Source organism: Trichosurus vulpecula, chromosome 3 (genome assembly GCF_011100635.1).
Source record: "Trichosurus vulpecula isolate mTriVul1 chromosome 3, mTriVul1.pri, whole genome shotgun sequence".
NCBI classification, from domain to species: domain Eukaryota; kingdom Metazoa; phylum Chordata; class Mammalia; order Diprotodontia; family Phalangeridae; genus Trichosurus; species Trichosurus vulpecula.
The window spans coordinates 444,907,103-444,919,739 of NC_050575.1; the positions used below are offsets into that span (position 1 = coordinate 444,907,103).

Sequence of the window (12,637 nt, forward strand, 5' to 3'; positions counted from 1 at the left end):
TTGAATTCAAAAGCCAAGTGCTAAAGTTGGCCATGCTCTAGAACCCTTGAATCTCTTCTTTGCAGATGCAAATGGCAGTTGAGGGCATCTTATTGACCAGTAACCAACCAGAATCTTACTCCTTTTGGAGAGGAGGGCTCTGGCCTTGTCCTTTTAGCAGTGTGTGGGCTCCAGGGGAAGAAACCCCTTCTACCAATGTAGATAAACAGTTATTCTGCAATTTAGTTTTAGAAGATTACCTGGGGTTCCTGGGGTACTATAGCCAGGTTGTGTCTGATGTGGGACTTGAACTTGAGCCTTTCCAACTCTAAGTCAGGTTCTCCATTTTCTTCTCCTACAGCCCACAAGAAAGAAGCAGAATTGTTTAGGGGCTTCTGAATGTTTTATTTTTACATATGGGCTAGTACGGGAAGTTCTCAACAGACAAAGAGCTCCTAGATTAGAATCAGAGTGGATGAGGTAGCATTAGAGACAGAGACTTCCCAGAAATTTTGAAGTCATGAAAAAATACTTGGAGAGAAAAATTATGCTGGGGGTGGGGATTAAAACATAGATAATACTTCTAAAATACCCATCATACGTATAGTAACATTGTTAGTTTATAGTTTATATAAGTGTATAACTTGATTTACTCCCAAAGTAATCATTTAAAAGTTTAAAAGTGTAGTTTATTTAGGCAATAATATTAAATTTACTAATTAATATTAATTTCAGATGTTTTTAATTTTTATTACAAATGGAGTTATAAGCTGCCAAGCTTTAAAGTGTCCAGCATTTCTTAGTTTCCACTTTGTAAGAAACAAGAAAATTCCTTTTCATGTGAAAATACCATTGCCCTCTTGGGGAAGAAATCTAAAATCTAATTTGCTCTCTTATTTATGAGAGGTTCACGCAGGCTTTGTAGGAATCATGCCTTAATGCAGATCTTTGTAAGGTGAAATCCTGGCTGCATATGGCCTACTTCATGGCTGTGAAAATGCTGGCAGGAGCCACAAAGTGGGTGTGTAAGTGAGTGAGATCGGTGAGAAGTGGAGCATCCATTTTTGTTGGGCAGCATCAAAACCAGCAAATAGGGGAATCACCTGTCTCTACTATACTCTTGTGGAGGGACCATCTAAATATCTAGAGTCTGTCCCTACTATAGAGTTTTTAGAAATGTTTGGTGGGTGAGTACAGACCTAAGACTCAAAACATGAACATTCTTAAAACACTGTAGTTATCCTTCTAAAAACCATCCCTTCACACACATATTTAGGGGTGAAGGTAGAAGGAGAGATGACAGAGCCCTCCAAAAATTGGCACAGACTTTTATTGCACATTTCTTCAGGTTTTGGCCAGGGCTTTACATGTCTTGATGAGATAAGTAGTAATACGAGAACATATGCTTGAGCTAAACTCGGTATTATCTTTGTAGCTTGAATATGTGAATATCTCTGCAAAGCACAATTACTTTTCGTTTCTGGAATTCTTGCCCTTCTCTCTTCAGATTGACTAAATCCATTCTTGGATTTGACTACATATTTGAATGTATGAGCATGTAGTTCCATATTTTCCGCATAGCTATTCTTAAAATCCCCTAATTTTTGGTATTAAAAAAAATTCATAACATATCAGTTACTAGAACAAAAGTCCAAAGTTGAATTTTGTAGCAGCTGTAATATGCTATTATATGCCAGGCCCGAATTAGGCTGCTTCAGTGGTTCAAGTTTGGATTGAACGTATGAGACACTCATAGATCAACAGTCAATAAAAGGAAGTTTACTTAGCTATAGCATGGAAAGGATATTCAACAAGCATTCTATGTGCATTTGCCTTGGTAGGGCTATGTGTGTCCTTGCTTCTTCTGGTCTGGCTTTTCTACTCAGGCCAGTAGGAAGCTATATCAGTGGTTCTAGCTTTAATCCCTTTTTAGGAAAAATTAGCCTACCCTGCATGGGAATATAATGACTCCTAGGCTACATGGCCAAGCTGGAATCACACTAACCCTCTAGATATGGCACCGTAGATATTTTTGAGGTCCAGGAGATAAACTAATCTGTACTGATAGAGTCAGTACATTTGAATGGATAGGATTAGGGTCCTCAGGAAAGAGACTTGCGTTTTAACAAGTTGTTTGTACTGCGCACCTTTCCCTCTAAGGAGTGACTCAAACACTGGGCATGTGGGTACCATGGAAGTTGATATTAACAAAATATTCAACTATGCCTTGTTGAATATGTTTTATGTGCTAGGCATGATAGTTCTATGCAAAAGAACTTTGGTTTTTCTGGTTTAAGATGCTTTACTTGCCCTTAAGGAGGGCAAGTGTGTTCTTATAGTAGATCTGCTTTGGGTATCGGAGGACTTCCTCTGGCTCTTTACTATCTTATGAATACCACATTATGTTCTCTGTCTTTCATCACTCCTTCTTGATATATGGCCAGCCTGTCCTTTTCCAGCCACATGCATTTTGATGTCTTTTCTGTCACTTTTTGAGCATATCTTTTCATTATTATTTCGGTCATTATAGTGGTGATTTTTCTGATCATCAGGCTTTTATTAGGCACCAACTATGTGCCAGGTACTTTGCCAAGTACTAGGAATTTAAAGTAAGGCAGAAAAAAACAAACCAAAAACAAGTTCCTGGCCTCAAAACCTTATGCCAAACAGAGCATTCGACAATTCAGTCCTGGAGGTAAAGGGATCTACCAGAGTTTATAGGAGTTACATAGTCCAGAGAATGACTTTGGCAGCTGAGGGAAATCCAGATTGGAGATGGGATAGGCTTGAGGCTGACCAGAATACTATTGCCATTTTAATAGTACCAGGTGCTGGGGTGGTGGCTGGGTCAGTAGAGAGAAGGGATATGAAGGCAGGACGGATAGAACTTACCGCCACAATGGATATGTGAGGTACATGTAAGGGAGGAGTTGAAGACAATGCTGAGCTTGCCAGCCTGTGTGATTGGGAGGGTGGCGGTGTCCTAGAGACAACAGCCAAAAGCTACAGACTTAGCAGAGGGAGAGCAGATGGAAAGTAGGCTTAGGGGGCTGGTATTAACAATGGGAGGGACTGGGAAAGACCTACAGACATTAAGATTTGAGCTGCATTTTAAAAAAATTAATAAGCATTTTTTTCTCCTCCTCTCTTCTTCCCCATGTAGTAGGGAAAACTCTTGTAACAAATAAACTTAGTCAAGCAAAACAAATCCATACATTTGCCAGATCCCAAAAGCATGCCTCCTCCTGCACCTCAAGTCCACTCCTCTCTCAGGAAGTGGGTCGCATGTTTTCCCATGGGTCCTCTGGAATCCTGGTTCCTCATTGCATTGATCAAAGTTCTTAAGTCTTTCAAAGTTGTTAGTCTTTATAGTGTTGTTGTTGTCATATAAGTCATTCTTCTGGTTCTGGCTGCTCGGCAGAAGATAGATTGGATTGGAGTTTGGAGAGACCAGAAGCAGGGAGTCCAGTTTGGAGGCTGTTGCAAAAGTCCGGATACTAGTTGATGAGGACTGTGCACCAGCGTGGTGGCTGTGTGAGTGGAGAGAGGGGACATGTGTGATGGTAAAAATGACAAGGTGAGGGATGAGTGTGAGTGAGAGGGATACTAGTTGATGAGGACTGTGCACCAGCGTGGTGGCTGTGTGAGTGGAGAGAGGGGACATGTGTGATGGTAAAAATGACAAGGTGAGGGATGAGTGTGAGTGAGAGGGAATGTTGGGCTGTTTGCAATGGGGGAACATTGGTATCAAACGATGATCATTGAAAACACCGGTGTAACCCAAATGCCCATTCTCATCTGGGAAATGCTCAGTTATATCCCAAGTAGGAAGTGGCATTAAAGAGACAAGGAGGGAGGTAGAGCCACGATGGAGTAACAGGAGGAAGTGCAATTGAGCTCTTCCACTCTGACACATGCTAGAAAATGCACTAGGTAGCGTCCTGAGCAGGAAATCCAAGGGGAAAAACCACAATGACATTTCTAGCCAAGGTCAGCATAGGAGGACAGACAGAGAGGTGCCAGAGACGTGCCCGTGGGTTAACCCAGCACATAGGAACTGAAGGAAGCCTGAGATTGCATCAGGACAAGAAAAGCTTGTGGACCCAGAGAGGGGGATGCTGACCTTGTGGAAGCTGCGGGGACAGGTGCCACCTGGCAGCTTTGTCCTTCGTTTCACAGTTCTGGGTCACAGATCTAGGACAGACTGAGGAGGGGGCCTGTGTCTAGCCATGGCATTCCGGGATGAGGAGCAGTTGGGGACCTTAGATTGTGTACTGAGTGAGGAGTAAGTTCAGAAGCAAATGGTGGCTCCATGGCTCTGACCCCAGGAGCTCAGCACAGTCTGGAGCCTTCAAGCAGAACAACCAGAGTGGAGAGCCTGTGGTTCTGCCATTCTGAACCAGCAGAACTCTCAGCTGCCTGATAGCAGCTGAGTCTAGCAGCAGTCTACTGGAACTTCCAACCAGGGCTGAGCCAACGGGGGTGTTAGGCAGACCCAGACCTAGATCAGGAACCTGCAGAACTCAGACCAGGTGGGCAACAATCAGATTTAGTGCTCGGAGAACACTGAAAGCTCACGGGTATACAGCCTGAGACGGCAGTGACGTCCTGGAATGACAACACCTGGCTGTTCCAGCCAAATCCCACCTTCTACAAGAAGCCATTCCTGATTCCCTTTACTCTCTGATGACTATCTAAAATTTATATGTATCTTATTTGCTCCGTGAGAGCAGGGACAAGATTTTGCCCTTCTTTGAATCCCCATTATTTAACACAGTGCCTAGCACCTGTAGGTACTTAATGTTTATTGACTGACAACACCATCCCTGCTACTACAAAACGCAACATAGGTATGATCTAGAATAGACTGCAGCAGATGAAAGGCCACTTGGGCCAAATGGCCACCCTCAGGACTTCATCGTGCCTTCACGATGGTAATCCTGACAACTTCATCTTGGAAGATTACTTCATCCCTGGAATTCACACCTTAGGAGTACCCTCAGCCCCTTCTACGCCTCCCATTCCCATCCAATGGCTCTTTCCAGAACTTTCATTTGAGGAGGGTACCCAGCAAGACCTGAATTCAAATCTGGCCTCAGACATTACTAGCTTTGTGTGACCCTGGGCACTGGCCTTAGTTTGCCTTAATCCACTGGAGAAAGAAATGGCAAAACCACTCCGTAGCTTTGCCAAGAAAAACCTGTGGTCTAGATAGTGGAGAACAGAGGGACCTGGCGTACTGTGGTCTACAGGGTCACCAAGAGGCAGAAACAGCTGAACACCACCACTACCCAAGCTTGATCACCGCTTAGTAAAGTGCATGCTTTCATCTTACCATCTGGTTGTATAAGGTCTTGTTTTCCTCCCTGTGAGTTCCCAGTGGGACTAGACTATAAAACTTTTTAAGGTCTAGGAAAAGATCTTATACTTCCCATATGTCAAGTATTAGACATAATAAGTGCTTGTTGATTGGTCAAATAATTTTGAATTAGAAAAGCTTTAATATCTATTTAAATTATAGTTATTTTAAAATTTTAATCACTGTTCCCACCATGTAAATTTTGCTAATGAAATGGATGTGAGATTACTATTTCATCAGAATAAAATAAAGTATACTGCCCTTTTATTAAATTGACCACAAAAGCAATTGGATCTTCCCACATTTGGTTAACTCTATCTTGTACTATTAATGGCTAGTTCTTTCCCATGAAAAGTCTCCTTTTGTACTGCTCATATTTAATTACGTCTGATACTGTTTTGACTTAGGGATGTCTACACTAGATGTTCAGACCCCTAGACCTGCTCTCTCAGCTCTCTTTGCTTAACCACTTCTATACTTTACACTGAGTTCTTTTTTTTTCCTCCTTATCCTCTCGGAGATAATTGTGTAAGGACTGGTCCAAGCAGCACTTCCTGTGTGGAGGAACCAGGACAAAATTACTTTATCCCAGGGTCCTCAGGTCTAATTCAAAATAGTGAAGTCACTTGTTCTGGTATTTTCCCTTAAGCAGCTATATATTAACAAATCTACATTAACTAATAGGACAGTGTTGTAGTGAAAAGGTAAAAAGAAATGTTGATGTCTTATGATTGAGGTCTTTAGTGTATGAGGTATTTGTTCAGCAGTTGGCTTCATAGGAGTGTGGATTGTTTATTTTTGGAAATTTCAGCAATCTGTGCTTCCATATACAGAAGCGAACTGAGCCCCTCTCCCATTTGGAAGCTGCTTATTACAAAATAATATTAGGACAATACTTTGGTCCTAATAAGTCCTTGGTCCCACCTGGATGAGAAACTCTAGTCAGTCTTTTAAATATCAATTCCAAAAAAAGTGGGCTTCGTTGAAATCTTTTTAAAGGCCTAGTCAGTTAGCCTGAAGGGCAGTTTGAAGTTTGTAGAAGTATCTCTTGAGTTCACCTTTCATTAAAATAAAAAGAAGAATCCTTAGAGGGGATGTTCAAAGAAGGATTGAATGTTTTAGGAAGATTATTCTTTAGAGAGCCCTATGTTTTAAGTGATTGTTACACTGTTGAGGCAGCGAAGTGATGCCCTGTGAAAACTATGTGGCCTCAGACACTGACCAGCCGTGTGACTCTGGGCAAGTCACTTAACATGTTTGCCTCAGTTTCCTCAGAGGATAGCAGTAGCACTTAGCTCATAGGATTTTTGTGAGAATCAAGTGACGTAATAATTGTAAAGTGTTTAGCACAGTGACGGCAAGTTGTGGGGGCTCTACGGAAATGAATATTCCCTCCCTTCCCTTCCTTCCTGAAGAATCAAATCCAACTATTTTACCTACATATAAAGTCTAACTCCAAAATGCCTGGTGAGGGAAGAGATTTTCATAGGCAGGCTTGATTCCAGTCCCTTTTGGGATTTTTTCTAAGGCTGGGGTTCTTAATATGGGAAATTCAGACTTGTTTGTTTTAATACATTTTGATAAATGTATTTCAGTATATTGGGTTTCCTTTCTAATTTTATGTATTTTATACATTTCAAAATGTTATTATTGAAAAGGGGTCCATAGGCTTCACCAGAACTCTTGCTCAAAACAGGGATACTTAGAATTATAATCATTTCATTAATAAATTGTATCTGGCGGGCTTGTGCCCAAAATACTTCTCTTCTATGCACAAGATCATAGATCTGGAGCTAACAGCTGGACAGCCTCCTCGTCTTACAGATGAGGAAACTGAAGTCAGAGGAGAAATAGAAACATTGCTTCTCCTTAAGTGGAAGGGCTGCACATGCTGTGGGGTTTTGGGGTCTATCTAAAGCTTCATAGGGATAGCAAAGAGCTTGTTGGTAGACAAGGTGATCAGATCTAGGCACTGTCAGGCATGGGAATATTGAAGGAGGACTGAAGAGGCTCCACCATAACCAGCTAGGGTTAGGCGGAGACAATGGAAACAGCTTTTTTTCTCTGTCATTCCACTACATAATCAGTTTTTCTGTTTAATTACTGTTTTTCAATGACACTCAACCATATTTTTCCAGATTTGTACTATGGTGGAGAAGCTTTCTCAGTAGAGCAGCCGCAGTCTTTTACTTGTCCCTATTGTGGAAAAATGGGTTATACGGAGACATCTCTTCAAGAACATGTTACTTCTGAACATGCAGAAACATCAACAGAAGTGGTAAGCAGAAGCAATGTTGTATTGAAGTAATATTTATGTATATATTACTCGTGTTGGAAGCCATCTTCATTAGTGCAAGAGAATGCCTCTCAGATGCCCGTGTCAAAAGTTATGCTCTTGTCACACAGTAAATTGCCTTTCTTGTAAATGTATCTGAAGGCAGCATGTTTTTCTGTTGCCTAGCGATGTTAAATGTTACAAGTTTCTAATTCATTCTAAAAAACAAAGGAGCTTAGACATTGAGTATTGAATTAGCCTAAAGGTTCTGTTGTACCTTGAGTTGAGTTCTCTTTGTTAAGCCAATAAATTACGCTACCTGTTGGAGCAGTTTTTGTTCTAAAAAATAAATTTCACCAAAAAAATTTTAAATCTGTTTCAAAATGATAACCAACAAAAAGTGAAAAATAATAGACTGTTCTGTCCCATAGTTACAGCATATTCCTGACCTTATTCTGTTTTCCTGGACCACTTGCTTCCAAAGATAATTAAAGGAATTTGAGAACTGTGGTGCCCGAAAAGACTCACTTCGTTCTTGCTAATAAATCTTTGTCTTTTGCTGTGAGAATGAATGAGATTTCCCTATCTCTTTCTCTTTTTTCTATGTTCTGAACTCATATGTCTTTGCTGTGTTTCCCTTTTCCAGAGTGTATTTCTGTGTCTCCCTGCGGAATGCCAGGATGTCTTTGTTCTAGCCTGCATCTCTTTGGAACAGTCTCTAGTGGGGTGCCATGGGTGGGGAGTATCCTGTCTGTGCATATGCCTAAGCAAGCATTGGGTGGTAGAGATAGAATCTGGTGAAACATACTCTTCTTCCTGCCCCCCACCCTCCCCAAAGGAGTCTGAGTCATTACTAATGAATGTTTGCCTACAGCCTCACCATGACACCCACCATAGTTTACACAGGCAGCAAGAAGCTGATTTCTTCTGATGGTTAAAGATTTAAATAGATGTGTAGCCATTTCAATCATTTCTTGCTCTACTTTGCTCATCGATATCCATCATTTCCTTCAGGACCCTGACTCAAGATGCTTCAGTTAACCTTAACTCATACTCCTTGCTTCCTTAGCACGGAAGTGTGTTTTCTGCTCTCACTGGTTTGTATTTTCTGCTTGTTGCTCTGTGTGTGTCCTGTCTCCTTGCTTTTATTGCACTGAAGCCTTAGGTTTCTTTCTGTTCTCCTGCCTGGCTCTGGCACGGGTTACTTCACAGCAGGAACCCCCCTTTTCTTGGATCCCTCGTGCTGCTGTGCACTGACTGGATGGACACATGAAGGAGTCTGCCTTGTTCAAGAACCTATAAGCTGAATTTGGGAGTGGAAAGGCCGAAGGGAAACTGTGGGATCGGAGATAGCACCTACCTAGGCAGTTGTGCTGATGGAGAGCAACAGGGTGGGCTGGGAAGAGGGCAGGGCTTGGAGTCTGTTGCCCTGGGTTTGAATTATAGCCTTTCTACTTCTTACCTGCGAACCTTGGGCAACTTAACTCTCTGTGTCCCCTTTTCCTTATCTGAAAAAGGAGAGGGTTGGACTAGATGACCGCTGTGGTCCCTTCCTATTTTATCTGTGACGTCTAGTGTCTGGGAGAGAGGAAGACCCAGCTCTGAGCCATCCAGGCACTTAACCAGATGTGCGACAATGTAGAAACAGTTTGGTCCTTTGAAACCTTAGTTTCCTCCACCATAAACTAGGGATAACAGGAACTCGTAGTTTTGTTTCAAGGCAAACTTTGAACTAACATGCAAATATCAGCTGCTGTTTTTATTCAAAAGAAATAAATCTCATAGAAAGACACAGACTTAAAACATCCCTCTGAAGATCTCTCACCCTTAGGCTGGGAGCACAGTGGGAACATGTGGGTGAAGGTCAGAGGAAGGTGGCAGTGCCAGTGCGGCAGTGGACTAGGCTTTCAGGAGCCTCAGGGACTAGTGTGACCATCAGTCAAGCAGCAATAATAAAAAGAGCTGGCATTTCTGTAGCACCAGTTATGTGCCCAGGCCCTGTGCAGAGCGCTTTGCAAACGTTGTCTCATTAGAGCTGTCATTTTCTCCATTTCACAGACAAGGAAACTGAGGCAGGCAGAGGTTAAGCTGTTTGAAGGGACTGTCTGCAGCCAGACTTGAACTCAGGACTTCCTGACTCTAGGCCCAGTGCTCTATCCACTGTGCCACCCAGGTGCTTCAATCATTTATAAAGTGCCTGCTCTCTGCACTGGAATCAGGAACGTACAAAGAGAAGAGCAAGGAGAGAGGAAAAGCGCCACTTTGTGTCTTCACTCCCCCCTGAAGTTGAGAGTGGCTTCCTTGAAATAAAATAATTTTTGCCTCAAATATACATGAGCTCACTTAGCCTGTGTATGTAATATGTCCTTCCATTCCCCTTTGGTTTGGTAATGAATCCTTGCTGTTTGTAGAAAGAACAATTTGTTGAAAAAAGGACGACCAAACACTGACTTATTGACTCGTCTTTACCATTCCTGTTCGTTGTGCCATATGAGGGTCTCCAGACGATCGCATTGTAGAAACCTGTTCTGCAACACGTTTTGTTGGCTGCCTGAACTGTCTTTTGTTGACTAATGGCAGTTTGCTTCCACTCCGTAGAGGATTGGGTTTTTTTTTTCCTCTTTTTGCTTCCTACCATGCTTGGCTTGTAGTATGTTCGGTGCTTGTGGCAGAAAGAGATAGCTCGGTAACTTATAGATACACTTGGCACAATCCACAATTTACAGGCAAACTGAATTGTTCAGGGATAGACTAAGGAGATAAGAGAGTTTGTGATGGATTCATTTTCATCCTGTAAATAAAGACAGTACTGGATTTATTTGTACCCTGATTCTACCAATTAAATGCAATTTTTAAAAAGGAGAAAGAAAGGAATGGATTATCAACTTTGACTTTCTCCGCTTTTAGTATAGAATCATTAAATCTGGGGTTTTTAAAACTTTTTTGTCTGAGCATTCCCTTGTGTTAGAAGAGGTGGCGGCTTCTGGGGGCCCCAGCGTCTGCAAATCTTTGTTTGAATAATCCCCTTTTTCTCTGTAATTTTCTAGTTCCTTGATATGCACAAATTGCCTACCTCACAATGCACTGTCTATACCATCAGTCAAGGAAAGTTAGGCTGAATGAGCAGCAGAAAATACCGCTTTAGTTTTCACTAACAATGTATCTGAGGAAAGCAAATTGATAATCTTGTTGTGCTTGTGAACTAACAGCATACTTTAAATACTCCAAACAGGAGCTGGACTCTCCCATTGCCAATGGCAGGCCCATTTTTTTCCCTGGCTATTCAGCTATATGCAGCTAGGAAGATTGTGGAGAAAGAAGGTAGGAAGGCCTGGCTCCTGTGGACAAGATAGATTAATTGAAATGGGAGCCACCCAAACCTGTCCCCTTGGGTGATTAGCCTAAGGCAAATAACAGTTTTGCTGGGTTAATTCAGTTAACCTTCATTTCATTTATTTTACTAGGCACGACTGCAGCATTTGATGTAGCACCTTAGTCATCTTTTTAGAAACCACTTTTCCCACCTTTAGTGTGCTCACCAAGCATTTATTAAGGAAGAACATAGGGTTTGCCAGGAGCTGTGTGAAAGCCTGTGTTTACAAGTCCGGACAAGTGCGACCTCAAATGGCTCTGCGCTGTAGTTAATAGACAATTTTTGCATATTTGATTTATGATGCCACCAGTTTGTATTTGCTGTATTCCCTACACTGTAAGTTAGATGAGCTTATTCTAAGGTGTCATATCCTGTTTATCTAGAGTGCTACACTTGGACTTGTAGTCGGTCACCAAGATTTCTTCAGAATTATGTGCCCTGCAGACGCTGTGCTGAGTCAGGCCTGCAAATAAGGCACAGGAAGATATGTTAGCCGTGAGACCCCGGGAAAGTCATTTTTCCTCCTTTTTGCCTTTTCCTTTTCTTCTTCTCTAAAGTAGCATGGTCCTAGTAAGAGTGAGTGGCTTTTCTCTAGTACTGCAGTGTTTGAAAAGCTCCTGCAGACACTGTCTTGTGTAGGCGTCCCATCAACCCTGTGGGGTGGGTGCTATAGATATTACTCTCCCTCAGTGTGACTCAGAAGGCTAGGACGTGGCAGAGATGGGATTCAGATCCCACTAGTCTTCTGACTTCCAGACCAGCACTTTGTCTGCTCTCCCTGTGGAGCCGCTTTAGAAACTTTAAAGGGCTCTTCAAATAGCAGTGTTTGTCAGTCTCCACCTCCCTAGCTCCTCACCCAGAGTTCTGGAGGACAGTGTCCCTGAATAATTACCATTATCACTGCTTCTAATGTGATAGATTTGTTTGCTCCAGAATGACAGTGATCACAACTGAAAACAGTGGCTCTGAAAAGATGTGCGTCTAAAAAGCAGCAGCAGGAATCAGGTCTAGACTCTTACTTCCTTTCACCTTGCTTTTTCTTTGGGTGATGGTTTCTGGTTTGCCCGGCCACATATGGCGCTAATTTCAAGAAAACCACATGGAAACATTTTCCATGCCTTGTCCTCATGAAGGAAGTGTTTGGAAGAAGTGAGGTTAAGTGTGGCAGGAGATCACAGGCAGCAAAAGGAAGAAACTGTTGGAGAGAATACAGATTGTGGCATGTCTGATCCCCAGCGTTTCCACAAGAGGCTTGTGGGATCTTGTACGTAGACAGACTGTTGATCATTTTCATCCTGAGATAAGGGAAATTGTCAACTGAGAGGAATTCTGTTAGCACCAGATTTTTATTTGAATACTTTTCATAGGGAAGGTAGGTTCAAAAACCAGGAGACAAAAGAGACAGTAGGCTTGGAACCCAGGTCTCATGTACCCTTTAGATTTCAGGGAGCTATATATTTCATCTCATTTGTTGCTTACAACATCCCTGTGAGATGAGTATTAGACACTGTAAGTGTTACTTTTTTTTTTTGACAGGTGAGGAAACTGAAACTAAAAGAGGTGGGTGGGGCCTGACCATGGCTGGCCCAGAGTCTCCAGATGTGGCTCTGAGGGTGATGTTCCAGTGCCTTAGTTAGAGATCTTAGTGCTG

General features: G+C 42.2%; 1 protein-coding gene across 1 annotated transcript in view; it reads left to right on the forward strand.

Annotated features, from left to right (window-relative positions):
• KCMF1 (potassium channel modulatory factor 1) overlaps nucleotides 1–12,637 on the forward strand; it is a 116,293-nt gene that overhangs the window by 73,213 nt on the left and 30,443 nt on the right. The window contains exon 3 of the mRNA XM_036750965.1: nucleotides 7,477–7,616. Within this exon, the coding sequence (XP_036606860.1) occupies nucleotides 7,477–7,616 (140 nt within the window). The remainder of the gene's footprint in view (nucleotides 1–7,476; nucleotides 7,617–12,637) is intronic.